At 34.3% G+C, this 19506-nt stretch overlaps 1 protein-coding gene across 1 annotated transcript in view; it reads left to right on the forward strand.

Annotated features, from left to right (window-relative positions):
• Nucleotides 1-19506, forward strand: part of LOC150095239 (G protein-coupled receptor-associated protein LMBRD2) — a 218087-nt gene that overhangs the window by 65528 nt on the left and 133053 nt on the right. The window contains exons 6-8 of the mRNA XM_090410332.1: nt 2020-2230; nt 3931-4005; nt 12713-12826. Of these exons, the coding sequence (XP_090266458.1) occupies nt 2020-2230; nt 3931-4005; nt 12713-12826 (400 nt within the window). The remainder of the gene's footprint in view (nt 1-2019; nt 2231-3930; nt 4006-12712; nt 12827-19506) is intronic.

The raw sequence follows: 19506 nt of genomic DNA on the forward strand, positions 1-19506 counted from the left end.
AGATTTTCTTTTTCCTTACGAAACTGTCAAATTTATCCCGAACACCCTGTAGAAGTAACTCTGGAAAAATCATGAAAAAAAGTTGAATATATATATATTTTAGATAAGTCGCTAATTAATGGAATTTCTATCTTCTGAGCAGAATAAAGATTGTTAAACAGAGAAAGAACTGAAATAGTGTTCTTTCAGCATGTTTTATTTCATAGCATGTACATCAACCACCTGAATAGCCATTTGGACGAGCTGTATATTAATTAATGATGCTTTGTATTCATATTATTTCAATAGTATTCTACTGGTAGAAATATGAGCATTTTACATCCATGTAATTATTAAGTAAATGAGTAAGCAGACATAGCTGGTTAGGGTGTTAATCTGAATTAGATCTCAAATGGATTTTATTTCTTTTCCAGCAAAAAAAAAAAAAAAAAAAAGTTTATCCTTTATCATTCCATTCTTAGTCCCTGAAATGAAATAAAATGGAAGATTACTTTTTCTTTACAGAAACATAAATTTAAGCATGCATATGACAGTACACATTGAATCATACTTTGGGATGCAATGAGACTTTTCTTTATTTTTTGACAATATCACAAACTTATATAACTATGACAACTATGTATTTGCTACCCCCCCTCCCCATCTGTAATGTGTGTTTCCTACTGGAAATATGTTACATTCACCAGATTTGAAATAAAATCTGGACTTCCCCAAGGAGAAGCTGTCTTACTGACCATGTTCAAACTAGCATTGACAAGAGTGAACAAAAGAGAATGAAATGGATGGGAAGAACTATTGGTTTACGCTGATATCATCATTGTCCTTGGAAACGCTTGTTAAGAAGTTATATACAAAAAAGCATCTAATTTAATGAAGACAACTCATAAACCAGGAAAACACCAAATATATGTGCTTTTTTAAATATTGATCAGGACTGATCCAACTTGAGAGCAGTGGCCATTCCGTGAGAATCATCAGGTTCAGTTTTCACTGTTTATTATCTGACGACGATTCTCACGAAATGGCCAACACTATCATCATGCTGCTGATCCTATTTATATTTCACTAGTTTTTGCTCATTCTTAGTCCTTAACTTTTGATTTTTTTAAATATTTTTATTTTCAAAATTTATAGTCTATTTTCCTTGTTTATTGGTCTTATTTATCAACACCATTCTCTTACCACATCTCTTACTGCTCAGTCAACTTTGGCTCCAAATATTTTGCCATCCTTGCCGTCCAAAAATATACAAACAGGTATGTCTTTTAAAGTACTCTTCAGTATAAATTAAAATTTTATATTAGTCTTTTGAGCCTTTGATTGGAAATATGGGGAAATATCAAAGCAAGCTTTGTTATTTCTTTTGTAGTTATTTCATTATTTGTGTATTATTTGTAGTTATTACATGAATGGTTTATTAGTGGACAGTTTGCTATAGTGAATTTTTTAGCATAGCATAGTAGTTGTGTACTTATTGAGCTTTTATAGAGCTACCTTGTGGGGCAGAGCTTTTCAGTAGTTTTTTTTATTGTGAATGAGTTTGCCATAGAAAGTCAACTGTTTATTTCTGCACAAGCTTTCTGAAAGAAGAAACAGAATGCATTATCATGAGCAAAACCATGGATAGAATTTGCACATTAGAAGAAGAGCATGATACATAGAAGGAGAAATGAAGGTGAAAAAAGGTGGTGCAGCCTAATTTTTCTCCAGTAATAATCAAGAAGTTTAAGGATAAATAGTCATCATATGAAGTCAGCAGCCTGAGGATATACTGCAAACTCAGTTTAAAAAAAAAAAAAAACAAGTAGGGAAAAGGTAGCCAGGAAAAGTAACTTAAATTGAAAAACTTTATGCCAAATGTAATCAATGTCTCCTAGAAACATTAAGGACATTTAGCTTCCTTCAAACATTTCTATTCTTCACACTTTTATTTATGAGACTTTATTTTATGTTAATACTTTATTTACAAAAAGCCTTAATAGTTGTATTACTTTGACTAACAGTGATATTTTATTTCAGACCCAAACTGAAAGTTATCTGCATTACTGCTAGCAATACCTGGGGTCTTTTTCTGCTTGTTCTTCTTTTGGGTTATGGACTTGTTGAAATACCTCGTAGCTGTTGGAATAAAACAAAAAAAGGCTACATGGTGAATTATCTGTATTTTAAAGCAGCAAAGCTAAGTACAGAAAGATGTGAAGCTGAGGAAAAGGTGGATGATATTCTAGAGGTAAGAATGTGTGTGATGATGCAATGTGATGTTATGCACTGGATAACTATGAGTTATCCAGTGCATAACTTCTTGAGAGCTGAAAATATGAATGTTTCATAATGGCTCAGTGGACTGCATCTATACTTTTCAACTTGTGCGTTAATTTATTATTGTTGCTTTGCCTGGATGTTTGTAAATGTGTTGAGGTAATCACCTGATATAAGATCTCCTCCCACCTGCTTATTGGAGGTTTCAAGTGACTTGAAAAAGTACTGTTTCATTTCTGAAGCAAGTATATCAGATTATCTAACCTTTAACTAACCATAATATTAATCTGCTATAAGTTTACAGTGTTTTGTTAGTGGAATGTTTATAATTTTGTAATATCATTTAAATTTTCTTAGTCTCTCTTAGGCAGTCCTAAGTTTTGAACAGAGATAGCAGAATTTTTTTTTTCTTTTAGCAAAATGGGAAAACCAGTCCACTCATTTTGACAGCCATGATAAATATTGTCTGGTTAGCTCCATGAAGGACACATTTTCAATATCTGGTGGTGTAGTTTCTTTTCGTGTTAGTGTGTGTGTGTGTGTGTGTGTGGCTTCTTATAGACCTAATCTCCTAATTATGAATTAGTTGCTTTGCATGTTCCCAAGTTGAATTAACATTCAACTGAATTTTAATTTTTTATATGAACTCTACCCACAAAAGGTTGTAAACTGATAGCACGTTAATAATGCTGAGGGCTAAGCATTAGAAAATTTAGAAATACCTTCCTCCAGAGATTGGCATGGTACTTTTCAAGTTACTTCATATCTACACTAAACAGAGTAGTCATCAAAGACTTTCACAAATATCCATGCCACATTGGGATTCAAATCCACAGCCTGCTTTTGGTTGGAGAGTAGCGAAGCTATCCACTTGGCCAACTAAACTCATTTAAAAAATAATAATAATAAAAAATTTATGCCATTAGTTGAATTGTATGTATGTTACTCAGAAAGTTTTTTATTGACATTTATAGTTAGTTTGGACTAGTTTCATGGATTATCATTGATACTATGTGAAGGGCATCTAGTTATAAAATGTGTTAATCACTAAGGTGACTTAATTTTATGACCTGTATTCATGTGTTTGTTTTCAGAGGTGTAAAGAAGTTGGTGAATTGCCTTCTAGAGAAAAAGTAATTTTAAATGACTACATGCCCATATTTTCTTTTGATTTGATGTGATATTTTAATTTTTTTAATCCACTTTCTTACACTCAATAAAGAACTCATAAAGTGCAAGCAGGCATTCGTGCTTGGGGATTTCTGAACATTTGAACAATTTTTATTGTTAAAAGCAAACTTTAGTGATTCAGTATAAGTTTTTGAATTGCTGAACTGTTTACCTAGTTATAATGTGTCCACAAAAAAAAAGAAAGAAAGAAAAGGTGATGCTGGCAAATCTGTTTCAAACAGAACCAAAGTAGTGAACCTAAAATGTTTAGAAATTCAAATATGACACTTTGCATCATTAAACAGACTGAAAGAAGTTAATGCATGCAGTTTAATATATAATGGTCACCTATTAAAGTCAATTGCATTATGAACATTTTAGAACTGTATCAATATAAACAGACTGAAGTTTTATTGAATGTATTTTTCAGAAAGTTAAACTATTTTGAATGCATCTGAATTTCTTTTCCTTCACACTGTATTTTTTGAATGTTTTACATAGGAAATACAACAGGTTTCTGACTGTATTCCTATAGGACACCCACTCAGAAGGCATGTTGATACAATTCTTGAAAAGGTATGGGAAAAATTTATTCAAAAAAGTATTGATGAATATATATATAAAATGTTTTTAAAAGAACACATCAAAGATTTAAAACTTAAATTTTTAAAATATTGCATTCATTTATAAATAGTGAGTTGTTAGAACTATTAGCAGCCATGTTTTCATTGATTTCATATTAAACAATCAGTCATGATAAGTATGCTATTTTTGACCACAAAACTAATGTAATAAAAATAACTAACACTGGATTTATTGGTCATAAAGATTTAATACTACTAGTCACCTACTGATTTTGCCATGTGAACTAGTAGCTTCATATGGAGCATAAATGCTGGCACATTAGTTTATTGAAATCTTATATCTGCTAACGCCATCCTATCTTCCTTTACTTTTATGTTTTAAGTTCAATTGCCTGTCATGGCCAAGTAGCTTAGCAATTTAGAAACCTGCTAATCCATTATGTCAAGGACAGTTAATCTTATCTGCTATGTCTGTAAATTGCATGTGTTCTTCTGGTTTACCTATTTTGTAGGATGAAAAACCTGAGCTTTGAAAATGGTTCTTTGCATCCTGGATGGAATTCAAACCACCCTGGTCTTTCCAACCAAAGGGCATTATTGATACCAACTGAGCTATAGAGGCTCATATCTGTTATTGTATATATTTAAAACAGTTGTCTTCTGGAAATGTTAAATCTTGCAGGATCTTCTTTTGATATTGGATGAATAATAAATGATTGCTCTTTGGTTGGAGTTTGATTTTGAATATTTTATGAATGGGAGACTTTTCCATGGACCTCTTGAAATCAAGGCTGATTTCAAATAGAAGCAGAAAACCCCCCCACCCTCCTTACCCCACACTTACCTTTAAACAGATAGTCTAACCCAGTGATTTTCAAACTTTTTCATAATGTGGCACACTTAGACTAATTATTCAAATTCTGCAGCACACTAAAAATATATTCTTTTCATTTTTTTTTGATGATCTGGCAAAAAATAGGCATAATTTTGATTGATTTACACACACAAGATATTAATAATAGTAATTACTTATCTTTTTGCTCCAAAAAAATTTAAACTATATTTTTGACATTTTGAATAAGAAAAACAATACTCAAAATTATTTTTAAAAATTTTTATTGATTTTTTCAAATGAATATTAAATGTATTAAATAATATACATACTTACAGTTAATTTTAATGAGATACCTGAGCTTGATGTTGTTTCAGAATGTCTTTTGTGCGAGGTCGAATTTTAGATAGGCATACTCTTAAATCATCTTCCAAGGCTTCCAGCCACGATCTATTTTTGTTCTTAATAATATTCATTGCGGAAAAGCTTGATTCGCACAAACATGACGTGGAGAATGGAAGAAGTACTTCTATTGCTTTTTTGGTAATATTGGGAAATTCACTTCTTAGAAATAACCAAAACGAAGTAGTATCTATTGTTGAATGTTTTAATTTTAAACCTCTGTCATTTCTTATATCTGTTAATTTGTCCTATTCTGTAATCTTTAAATTTCCCAATTTACATGCGCTTAAGACAAACGGATCTCTTATCCAACCGAAGGATGATATGTCAAGTGAGGGAAAATATTTTTCAATATTTGTATTTAGTAATCTTAAGGTTTGTAAAATTAGATCTATTAAATTTTCATTCAGTTTTTTTTTTTTTTTTGTTAGTTCAAATATATTTACTGCATTTTCTTTTCTGATTCTTTCTTCCAAAAGCATTAGTTTTTCCTTGAATGCATTAATTTTGTCATTGGAAGTAAGAATGTTTTCACAGTCTCCCTGCATACTTTTATTAAGTGTGTTTAAAGATTGAAATAAATCAGCAAGAAATGCAACCTTACTGCACCAAAGCTCGTTGTTAAGAAAATCTGATAACTCAAATTGTTTAGTTGTAAAAAAAAATTAGAATTTCCTCTTTTAGTTCATAAACTCTCTTGATAAATCTCGTCCACGAGACAACCATCTCACTTCTGTATGTATTAATAACTTCATGTAAGAAGCTTCCGTTGAGGAGTAGTGCCGCAAACAATCTCGATTGTAACGGCCTGGCTTTTATTTAATTGACAATGTTGATAGTCTCATCTAGTACTTTTTTAAGCTCAGGTACCAATGATTTTGATGCTAGTACCTCTATGTGGAGAAAGCAATGTGTAAAAATAATTCTAGGATTCTTATTTTGAGTCAGTGTAACAAATCCTTTTACATTTCCTGACATCGAGCGGGCACTATCCATGCAAATACTGATGCAAGAATCCCAAGACAAGTTATGGCAATTAAAGTAATTATCAACAACATCAAAAATATCTTGGCCTTTTGTTGTTTCCAGGAGTGGTCGACAAAATAAAAACCGTTCTATAATATCTTCCTTATAAATAAATCTACTGAAGGCTAGAAGTTGAGCTTTACCAGTTACATCAGTTGATTCATCCAACTGAATAGCAAATGTATCTGCTTCTTTAATGTGAGATACCCCTTGCATCTTTGGCCAAATCCTGAATATGTCGATAAATGGTGTTATCTGACATAGGAATTTTAAAAATCTCCTTTTCATATTCCTCGCTAAACATGATATTAACAATTTTATAGCATGCTGGCAGAATTACAGATTCTGCAATTGTGTGAGATTTCATTTTTTTAGCAACAGTTTCTGCGATTGCATAAGTGGCTTCTTGGGCTTTTTCGGACACAGTTACAAATTTAGTCCATATTTTTGCTTGAATAGTTTTATCCGGTACAAGTCTTTTAAAATATTCAGCCAGTTTTTCGCTCAGGTGAGAATGATTAGATTGTAAATGTATTTGTAATTTACTTGGAACCATAGCATTGTTTGCTAATTTTTCGCCACAAACTGTGCATGTAGGACGTGGTGGATCTTCTTGACTGGAAATAAAGCCAAGTGATAAATAATTTTTGTCGTAATGGCGAACATTAGTTTTTAATATAGTTTTAGAAGAACCAGTACTAGATATGGTATCAGCTGCTGATGTTCTGGACAAAATTAGCTTCACTTTCTTCTTTCTTTTTTTTTCTTTCAACGTACTAGCTTCACTTTCTTCATTGTCTTCAAATATTCGTTTTTTTATAACAAATTTATCCATGTTAAAGGAATACTGTTGAATAAAATTAACTGAATGAAAAAAAAAAAAAAAAAAAAGAGCTCTTACCAGTGACCTAAAAATAAGAGAATTAAATGAAGTTATTTGTGAATACACTTATCAAAAGATTAAAGCTAATTCACACACAATTTTAAACTGATTCACCAACCGTAAGTTTCATAAAATATTAATAAGGGAGCTTCAGGTGCAGATGGAAGACCAGACAGTAATAAATCAACGAACAAATTACGACATTATTTCTTTCAATTTATTTGTTTTCACAAATCTTGCAGCACACTGGTTAAAAATCACTGGTCTAACCTGATATCACTTAACATAATGCCACATGGCCTTGATTTCCTTCACTACTTCAGAATATGCTGCTTTATCTCATTTAAATGTGGCTTTACAGATATTCCAAGAAGATCCTTAACCTTTGAGGATTGGACTTGATCTTTCAAGTGTAATCCTCATTTACATTTGCAAATGCACCATACTGCACACAAAACTTAAATCAGCCCTAAATTAGAAAGTTCCCATACAGTTCCGTGCTATTCTATTTTTGTTTTTGTGTTGAATTTAACATTCTTTCTAAAAACATGTTCAATTTTGTTTATTTGTAATGGTAACAGCAGTCCAGAGTAATTTACTTCAAGTGCACTGCCAGTCTGATAGTTTTATAAAATGTCCATTGCCATTTTCAAATTCAGCTTATTATGATTATTAAGCACTAAACACAGCCTTTGACCAAGACTCTTCAATTCAGGGAGGAAATGTGGTTTAATGAAGTCAAGAGTCTTTGTCAAAGGCATATTAGTTGTATTTAGTGCTTAATAATCATAATAAGCTGAATTTAAAAATTAACCATGATTAACCATGTACTCAGGTATTTCTTATGGAAAGGAAAAATACACAAACATCTGGAGGGGACTGTAGTGTTGTCTTCTTCCCCCACCTTCTGTATGGAACATTTTGAAAACCAGCACCCAACACAGTCACACTTAAACCAGTAGTTTGGCTCTGCTACGTTGATGTGTGTTTGCTATTCAGACTCATGGTTCAGACATATTAGATACTTTTCAGAGTATCTTAACAGCCAACATTCTAAAATAGACTTCACTATAGAAAAAGCAAAAACAATTGTCTCTCCTTTCTAGATACACTAGTGACACAACTTCCTTCATTATCCTTTTCCATTTGCAGAAAACCACTCATACAGTAAGGTATTTACATAAGCAATCGCACCACCGCCCTTCCCAACAGTAATGGTATCCTGAAAACACAGACTCACTGAGCCAGAGCTCTTTGTGCAAATGACTGCTCTTGAAACTGAGTTCAGGTACCTTCGCAATATCTTTTTAGCCATCCATCCCCCTTCTCTCCTGTAACCAACACACAAGATCACAGCAAAACTATTCCTATCCTGTATGTTAAGGATACATCAGAAAAGAAAGCCAAAGTTTGCAAGTATGATCTCCATGTCAATTTCAAACCTCTTATTCAGCTAGCTTACCTTCATCCATTCTCCTAAAGATCAGCTTCATACTCTTGCACATCCTGGATGTTTAGCCTGCTTTGGACAGTTCAAGTCCAAAACTGTCCAAGGTAGATGTTAACTGATCTACTCTGGTAGATCAGTCAACATCAGTTTAGAATTGTGCTCTGCCTTGAAGAACACAAAAGTTACATCTGTAACCATTTGTATAGAAAGTTGGGATTGGCAGACCATGCTCTGAATACTCCTTCACATAGTATTAGATTGGATAAAATATTGATAATATATAGAAGTTTCAACAGGTTTGAGAGACTACTTTTAGAATCAGCATCAACTATGAAGCACTCCCCCATTCATTTGTTAAAGATTTGGGAGGTAGTCTTTCTGACACCTGATACTCTGACTTCTCCAAATTAACTTTATTGATATCTGACCCATAAAGGGTGCCATGTAAGGACTTTATGAACCTGTTTCATAACTGAAACAGAACCTGTTTCAGTTATGATTTGAATAGATTTCACAATGATTTACTGCAGTTCTTGTGCATGCCACAGTTAGAATTGTGCCCTGAAGATGCTGGGAGACAACCACCAAAATAATGCTAAGTTCAAAAATTCATTTTGTTCTCTCTTGATATGTTGTTTATACTATGAAGCACTATTACAAATAATCAATGATATCTATATGTATGAGTAAATTACGAAGACAAGAGCTCCCTTCACGAAATCATGCTGTCCCCCAACAGGGCATCATATTCCTATCTACCCATTCATAAATACAAACAGTAACATTCTTGTCAAATATCCTAACATTCATGAGATATTAATTTGTCTATAATTTGAAATGTTAGTTTTGGTGCCTCCTATGTGTAATGGCACTATTTTATTCTCTTTCTGCTACGTCAGCATTACAGGTCCTGAAACTTAAACAGTGGTTAGGGGCATTGCCATTTCTCTTGCACCTTTCCTGTAATGTATAGACTGATATCTTATTCAATTCTGTGACTGTATTCATCTTAAGATTACTTAATATCCTAAATACCTTGAGTTCATCTGCTGCTATTCTCACCTTGATCCTTATCACATCAGCATTATCTCCATCTATATGATAATTTTTGCCAGCCTGGCTGGCTGAGTGGTTAGCATATCTGCTCTCCAGCCAAAATGCTGCAGGTTTGAATCCTGCTGTGGGCATGGATGTTTGTGATTGTGAAAATAGTAGTGGTGGTAATGGGCGGTAGATGGCATTGGTGTAGTTGGAGATAGACCTGTTGAGCAGGTGGCCTCCCTTGATGAGTCTTTGGACTCCCTGGAGGTGTCACGTAATAATAATAATTATGAGGGTGGTCTGAAAAGTTCTCGACCATAGACGGCAGCACTATCGGCAGAATTTTTTCTTTTTCTAAGTTGATACATCTGTCATAAGCATCCATGTGAAATTGCAAATCATTCTTTCAAGTAGTTTGTTTTATATAGCTGTCTGAAGCCAAAATGTTGTCGGTGTCCCTTGAAATGGATAAAATTGAGTATCGTGCAGTTATAAAATTGTTTGTAAAAGAAGGTTTAACGGCAAAAGAAATTCATTCCAAGTTCATAAAAGTTTATGGGCACTCTTCATTTTCAACAATTAAGAAATGGGCTGTCGAGTTTAAACATGACCATACCAGCCTTGAAGATGATCTACGTGAAGAATGTCCAAAAAGTGTAACAACACCAGAAATTATTGATCAAGTGCACGATATGGTTTGGATGACCAGCGAGTCCAAGTACGTGAAATTGCTGAGACTATAGGCATTTCAAAAGAACATGTAGGATATATTTTGCATGAAGAATTGCATGTGAAAAAGCTTGTGCAAAATGGGTGCTGCGCTTGCTCACAGCAGATCAAAAATGCACTTGCATGAAAATCTCTGAACAGTGCTTTGGAGCATTTTAATAAGAATAAAACTGATTTTGTGCATTGATTTATTACTATGGATGAGACTTGGATTCGCCATTGCACACCAGAATCCAGCAGCAGTCAAAACAGTGGACAGAAGCCAGTTGTTCAGCACCAAAGAAGACAAAGTTGGTTCCATCAGCAGGAAAGGTCATGGCATCAGTATTTTGGGATGCTAAAGGCATTTTGTTTATTAACCTCACGAAAAAATTCGTGAGAAAAGACCCGGTTTGTAGAAGGTAACAAAATCATCTTTCATCAGGACAATGCACCTGCCCAAAAAGATGTTTTGGCAATGGGAAAATTAAGGGTCTGCACTATGAACATCCACCCCATTCCCCAGATTTGGCTCCCTCTGACTTCTATCTCTTCCCAAAACTAAAACTCTTCCTTGCTGGTCAGCGTTTTCCTTCGAATCAACAGGTGATTGCAGCTGTAGAGGGATATTTTGCAGGTCTTACTGATAACCATTACAAGGACAGGATAATGGCACTGGAGCATTGCTGGAATAAATGTATTAGTTTTTAAGGGAGATTATGTTGAAAAATAATTTTGAAATTATAAATTTGTTTTTCATTGTTAGGCTGAGAACTTTTCAAACCACCCTTGTACTTAAAAAGTGATCAGTCGGCAAGCCATTTCTTCTGCTTCTGCTTCATCCTTGCCATCAGCATTCATTAAATTTATCCTTTCATAATTATTCTTTGGCTTGCCACATAGTGAATGAATTCTTTAGAATTTTCCTTGTTCTTCTCATCAAAGTTTTCCTCCTAATCTGATTTTGCATTTACCATGCTACTCACCTTTCTGCTTACACATCATATACCCTCCATAACATTTTCTAGTTTTGAAGCTGCTGCTTATCGATGCTATGTATTCATTTGCAGTTTCTTTAGCCATACTACTGCTCCAAGGTATCTCCCTAAGTTTGTCATAGTCACCTACCTTTGTAATTTCACAGATATATCTTTGTTGAAATTTTTTTAAATATTACCTTGGTTATGGACAAATTCTCTGATGCTGTTGCTAGATCCAATTGTCTCAAACCTTAGGTACCTTGTACCTTTCATCACAGGTTGTTTTGCAGATAATTCTTTCATAGCTGCATAAATTCCATTTCCTTTCCTCTTTCTGTGTCCCAGTAGTTGATGTCCCTCATAATGTTTACTCATCTTGCGCCCATTGAGCTAATTTGGTGATGCATGTCAGCCCTAGTATATAGTATCAATCAGCTATATATTTTGTTCTGTTGATTTTGATCTTGCACCAGATAGCTCCAAATATGCTGCCTCCCTCAACTTTGCATTTCTGCTGAACTATTACTTTTGACTACTTTTGTTGTCATTAGTCTCCCCCCCCCCCCATCCTGTACTCTCTATTATCTCTAAAAAATACAGTATTACTTATGTGTACTTCCTCCACAACAATATTTTCCTTTATAACATAAATTGAAAGCCAAATGACTATTTTCATAAATTCCTTTCCTTTCAATATTTTCCTTTGTTAACTAAGTCTCCCTGATACCAGCAATTTTTTGCCAAATCAAGCTAACAAATAGTCAAAATTCTTCACTCTTTTCTTGATACTTCCGGCATTAGTATCCATGCATTGCTATCCCTGGAGCCCACAAGTGCCTTTACATCTTGTATCTCATTCAGATGCAAAGGCACTTGAGAAATTCCATCTGCCATCTCATTTGGCTACCTCATCTCACACATGCTTTCCTGCTGCCTCCCTAATAGCTTTGGTTTCCTTTATTTTATATGCCCATTCTCTCACTAAACAAAACTTTCTCTAGACACCTAACCCAAATCCATTGAAGTGCAATCCATCAGGCATGTACAGTCCTTTTGTCCGTAAAATTCGCTCACTCCACACATCTAAAAACGTTCATCATTCCTCCAATGCAACCTACATTGACTCATTTGGAATTATGATCCTCATCCTTCTCAATTTACTTTCAGCAAAATTTGTAAGAGACTTGCATTAAACCTTTACTCTCTCACTCTTTTTTGCTTTTTCTGTAAATTTTTTCCTATCCTCTCACCATTAATGATAATCACAGTTGGTTTTTCTAAAACCAGCATAAATGTTCATGATTTTTGAAGTTCCTTATTATGCAATCTAAAAAACAAATTTGGTCGAGTATTAGCAATTTTTTTTTTTATTTTCAGTGTCCTGAAGACAAGAAAAATGTAATTCGTAACAGGAGAAGACATAATGATGAAAATCAGTCAGTTTCTGGAGCCACAATAGGAGAAAGAAACCTGGCACGATTACACAGGCAGGTGTGTACAGTTTGATTACTAAAGTAGTGAGATTTTAATCATAGATAATGGAACCAGTTAATTTTTGATTTTCATTTATATATGTTAAAATACTTATAAATCAATGTGTGAATATTTTTACTTAAGACTTCCTATAATTTACCTTTTCCATTCCAGGGTCGTTTCCCATAGATTCAATCCGATTATCTTTTTCTGTCAGCTTACAAGTAGAATTATGTTCTCCATGTCAGGGGAATCACCTGACAATGGAATAGTTCAGTGGCAGGGCTACTACCTTAAGGCTTCTGAACTAGCCTTCTTCCGAATTTAAACCCATAGAAGGAATAGGCTATATTGAAGGGGGAAAGAGTAGATTATAGAAGAATTATAGTAAGGTTTATAGAGAGGGATATAGTTGTAAGGCCAGAAATGAAAAGACCCCATTAGCCCTCGAGTACTCTAAGGGTCATAAAATAAGAAGAGTTCGCTGATAATGCCTTATAGGAAAGATTAAAGTAGTGGATCTTCCTCAAAGTAGAAGAAGGAGAGGATAGATCCAGCTAGGGTGATTTTTTTTTTTTTTTTCATTTCTTCATTTCTTTTGTGATCTTTTGATCACAAAAGAAATGAAGACATTATGAAAGAATTAAACCAAGAAGCAGTAATAGAAAAAATTAAAAAATATATACATAAATGGATGGAACACGTTCAAAGAATGAAAACAGTAAGATTACCAAAACAAGCCATTAGGAAAAAGAAAACCAGGACACCCTCTTAAACGATTCAACAATGATTTCTAAGGCCAGAACAGGCCATGCTAGGCCTAAATCCTTGATACGCATGATGATGTATGATGACTTCTTATAATTGCTCTATATATCTAAACTGATAGTAGAATTTGTTTAAGATTGCAGTTGTTTTAATTCTCATAGATTTCTTTATATACAGGAATACCTCGATTATCGCAGTTATTGTTGCCCGAAAAATACCGCAATAATCGAATCTGCGATAATCGGGATAAATAATGCATGTAAAATGGGTGATCGGCGTGTGCCAAGGTTTTTCAAATCTATTAATTAAATTTTATATATGAAGTAAAAGAGAAATGTGTTAAACGTGTTATGTAAAAAATGAAGGTTCATTTAGAAAAACAAGATTATTCTTTAATCTTTATTTATATATAAGGAGTACATACAATTATTCTTTCTGGGATAAAAATTGGTGTAGAGTTGTTTGGTGGAATTTTTTCTTTCTTTTTTCTTTATATAAAACTCAGTAACAACGGATGGAATTTTCAATTTCCTGACGAACTTTCATTGATCGCTTGAGATTAGGATCGGCGTTCAAGATTTTTTTCTTTAAAATTTTCAGCAATTCTAAACATTTCGTCCATTTCTTTGAGGGTAAATTCCTTTGGTGCATGTCAATTTGTTCATCATTATCATCGATTTGAGCATCGTAAGCACGTTCTCTCTCGAGGTTAATTAGGTCTTCATCATCCAGCTCTTTATCATGTGACTGAAGCAGGTCCTGAACATCACCTTTTTCAATTTCTTTTAGTCCTAGATCGAAGCCAAGTTTAGTTATGTCATTGATAACACGGGTTACTTCATTTTCAAATCCTTTAAAATCATTTGCACAATGAGGAATAATCTTTTGCGCGTCACTCTCAGGTTGCTAGACGTTACTTCACTCCATGCTTCCTTAACATTCTCATTGCAATTTTTGATATTGAATGCCTTCCAGAATTCTGTCAAAGTCATAGCTTCATCTCCTGTAGTCTTTTCTATTGCTTGTGAAAAAGTTCTTCGTAGGTAATATGCCTTAGAGGATGCGATTACACCTTGATCCATTGACTGGATGATGGAAGTAGTATTAGATGGTAAATAAATAACTTTTACATTTTCACACAAATCATTCAGTGCTGTTGGATTACTAGGTGCATTATCTAATATCAACAAGATTTTAAAATCAAGATTTAATGACTTGCATTACCTTTCAGCTTCAGGACAAAGAGCTTTTCTATTGAATCTCCAATGAACAGGGAGAAAATTTTTATCTAAACTTCTAAGCGGGCGAGGATTTTGTGAACAATAAATAAAGAGAGGCTGCATCTTGTAATCTCCAGAAGCATTGTCACATAGTAAAAGTGTTACACACTCCTTCGAAACCTTGTAGCCAGGCTGTGATTTTTACTACTACTAACAGTATTTCATGTGGCAGTGATTTTGAAGCCATCTGGTGTGAGGTTGAATCTAACAAGATCGATTACATAGTGGGGTGTTGCTTCCCATTACAGACCTGGTGGATCAGTTGCTAGTGATTAAGAACTGTATCACCAAATAGACAAGATGAGCATGAAAAGAATAATCAATCTAGTGTACGCAACATTGAGCTCACTGTTACCTCTTCACTAGATGAAGAAACGCAGGTGTATGAGGATGAGGTATTACAGCTGTTTCACAAATTGAATAAGAATTCAGCAATAGGGACTGATGGGATATCAGCATTTAGTGTTCAGCTGAATTGGTCATTCCTTTGACCAGGCTGTTTAATATGAGTCTCAGAATAGGGAAGATTCTGCAGGAATGGAAGGAATGTATGGTAATTCCATTGCACAAGGGTGGTGCAAAGACTGGATGTATCCAAATATCGACCAATTAGTATCTCAGGAGTGGTGGTGAAGATTTTGGAAAAATTGGTCAGAGCTCGCATTCAGAAATGGGTTGACAGTGAATCTTTACTTTGCAACGAGTGGCAATCCATTCAAATCACGCACCACCCTCTGAGAGAAAAATCTAGCCCTCACCACTTCTTAGCGACCTTCATTCTCAGCTTCCAAGGATGCCCTCTTGTCCTTTCCCCACTCTCATTAAATTGAAAAATTCCATCAATTGAAATCCTGTATGACCCTTTTAGAAGTTTGTAAGTCTCAATCATATCTCCCCTCTTTCTCCTGTTTGCTAGTGTCTGCGTCTTTCTCAATCTGTCCTTATAATCAGTATTCCACAATCCTCTTATCATTTTTAACACTCTCCTTTGTACTCTATTCCAATATATCAGAATCACAATGGAAACCAGGAGACCAGACCTGTGCAGAATAGTACAAGTGAGATCATATCAAGGCCTTGTAAAGGGGCAAAATGACATCCTTATCTTTACATTTCAGCATTCAAATTATCTTTTGAGTTGTATTTGCAGTCTTTGCATATAGCCCCTGAACTTCAACTTCCTGTCTATTAACACCCCAAGATCCCTAGCTTCATCAGTTTCTTCTAGCATAATCCCACCAATATAATACGACATTGGATATCTAATCATACCAAAATGAATGACTTTTCGTTTACTGACATTGAACTGCCACCCATTTTCCCATGCCCACAATTCCAGCCTATTCAAATCATGCTGCAAGTACTGCATATCAGCAGCATTCATGATTACCCTACCTATCTTTGCATCATCAGCAAATAGCTGTATGTTGCTTGTCAAGTCCTTCCCAATATCATTAATGTACAGATTGAATAACAGTGGACCAAGCAATGATCCTTGTTGTACACCACTTGTTACCATAACCCTTGCAGACTCAGATCCCCCGTATACCAGTTTTTGATATCTGTCAGTCAGCCATCCTCTTATTCATGCTAATATTGTATAACCCAAACCAATTTTCTCCAATTTATGCAAAAATCTACCATGCTGTATTCTGTCAAAAGCCTTAGCAAAATCTTAACGTATCATAATATCATAATCATAATATATCATAATATAATATCATAATAATCATAATAATCTTAACGAGGAATGGTGTATCCATTCCTCTTGTCTAGTTCAATGTGACATTGTTATAGAATGTGAGCAAGTTGCTAAAACATGACCTTCACTTAGTAAACCCAAGTTGTTCGTTGCAAAGTAAAGATTCACTATCAACCCATTTCTGGATACGAGCTCTTACCAGTTTTTCCAAAATCTTCACCACCACTCCTGAGAGTGGTGGTGAAGATTTTGGATACATCAGTCTTTGGTTGATAGTTGGATACATCAGTCTTTGCACCATCCTTGTGCAAAGGAATTACCATATATTCCTTTCTTTCCTGCAGAATCTTCTCTGCTCTGAGACTCATAATAAACAGCCTGGTCAAATTAATGACCAGTTCAACTAAACACTAAATGGGATATCAGCACATTTGCTGATATCCCATCAGTCCCTATTGCTGAATTCTTATTCAATTTGTGAAACAGCTGTAATTCCTCATCCTCATGCACCTGCGTTCTTCATCTAGTGAAGAGGTAACAGTGAGCTCAATGTTGCATACACCAGATTGACAGCTTTTAACAAAATGGGCACTCATTAACTGAACAATCTCTTCTGCATCTGTACCCCTCACGCCATTAGGATCTAGAAGATTTTATTCTTTCATATTCATTCTTTCTTTTACTTGTAGCATATCGATAGAAAATGTCGGTTGTGTTTAGCACGCAGAGCCAGTTTCTTTTCATACTCAGACTTTGCTTTCCGTGCAACAGTTGTGACTATTCTAGTCTGCTGCTTATAACGTTCATAACGGACATCATCCTTATGCATATGGTATTCTTTCCACATTGTTCTTTTCTTATGAATCTCTTGCTTAATAAGATTACACATCCATTTGATTCATACTCTATTTTTTCTTCGAAATAATAGAATTCGAAGGGACACATTCTGATATCACATCATTTAAGTATTGTTTCAATGCTTCCCATGCACTGTCGATATTCTTTCCATCCAGCAACTGATCCCATTCCACTGAACTCAGTATACTCCTCAGTTGATTATAATTTCCTGCTTTGCTACCTGTTTGTTCTTTTGTATTGTCTTGTCTGCAGTCTGCCTGATACAGTTGGACAACTTGCAGATCTCTATTCTCTAATGCCTTACACATGTAGACATCTTTGCGCACATTTGATGGGTCCGAACTGGACGAATACCAACCCGAAATCATTCTCTCCTCATCAACATTTATCTTTTAGATATGCTTTGTAGTTCAGCATGTAACCTTTTCTGAATGGAACATTCATAAACTTAGTCATTTCCCAAGTGAGTACCACATGATCACTGTCACCAGCCAGAGACAGAATAGTTATGTCTTTAACTGAAATGCCTTCTGACACTATAATCAAATCTAACACTCTTTGCCCCCGAGTTCCTTCTGTCACATGCAGACTTGAGGAAGTTGTCCCGCAACAGCTCAATAAATGCATTTTCATTCTTCTCATGAGATTCTACTGCTACCGAATCAATATTTGGATAATTAAAGTCTACGATTATGATTACTCTTTTCGTTATCATCTTTTGTATTTGGTGATGCATTTCTTCATCACTAGCAATCGATCCACCAGGTCTGTAACAACACTCCACTATGTAATTGATCTTGTTAGATTCCTACTCACACCAGATAGCTTCAAACTCATTGCCACATGAAATATTGTTAGTAGTGGTACTACAATCATTAGCAGCACGCTCTCTCCTCTCTATCCTTCCTAAAAATACTGTATCCATGACACTTGATAACAGTTAGTAGGTCTGATTCTGATAGCCAGGTCTCACTAATACTTGCAATCTGAGGTTGCAACATATTGACTAAGGTAACAAACTCTATCCCTTTGTTTCTGATACTCCTAGCATTCATGTACAGACATAATAATCTACCTGTTTGTTCTTTTGTATTGTCTTGTCTGCAGTCTGCCTGATACAGTTGGACAACTTGCAAATCTCTATTCTCTAATGCCTTACACATGTAGACATCTTTGCACACATTTGATGGGTCTGAACCAGACAAATACCAACCTGAAATCATTCTCTCCTCATCAACATTACCATAACAAAGCCCATTCATGTCATTAACACAGTTATATGATATTGTCCCACTTACAATCACATTCACACCATTCCTCCCTTTATAATTTAGTTTCCCTGACTCTCTTTGTTAGGTCTCATACCAGTTATTAGTTTTTCTAGACTCCTGAAACCAAATGCATTCAGGTGTAGGCCATCCCTCTTATACAAATCTTTTCATTTACATCATAAATATCTAGATTTTTTCTGATGTCTTCATTTCTTATATGGTCTAATTTTGTACATCCTTTAATTGCTCTTAAAAATCTCATACTCTGCATCTTATATTTTACTTTCATCTTTCTTTTTAACAGTCCATGTTTCTGAACCATATAATAGAGTGGGAGTGGCCATTACTTTGTAAAGTTTTAGTTGAGTTTCTCATCTTGTTTTTTTTTATTCAGTATCCTTTTAATTGTTCCACAGATTTTCTGAAATTTCTTTATTTTTTCATCTATATCTTTATCTTTTAGATATGCTATTATGCATCTTAAATAAATGATCGCCTGTTCTGTTATTTTATTTTCTATAACTATTTTTGATCCATGAATTTTTTTTTTTTTTTTGAATTTTTTAAATTGTATTGTTGGCTTATTTTTGTTTAATTCATAAACTGATTTTTGATGGTGTCTTGTAATATATTGTATTGATAACAGTTTTCTGGTTAACTGAATATCTTTTTTTTTTTATTGTTTTCCATATTTTAATAATCTGATATATATATATACAGTTGGAGATAAGCTACATCCTTGTCTGCCACCCTAATTTATTTCATTCTCTTCTGTTAATTTATTAACTAACAGTAACTGTATTTTTGTATCTTTATATG

The sequence above is a fragment of the Typopeltis vanoorti genome, chromosome 20 (genome assembly GCF_054136105.1).
Source record: "Typopeltis vanoorti isolate ZY-2024b chromosome 20, IOZ_Tvanoo_1.0, whole genome shotgun sequence".
Classification (NCBI taxonomy): Eukaryota; Metazoa; Arthropoda; class Arachnida; order Uropygi; family Thelyphonidae; genus Typopeltis; species Typopeltis vanoorti.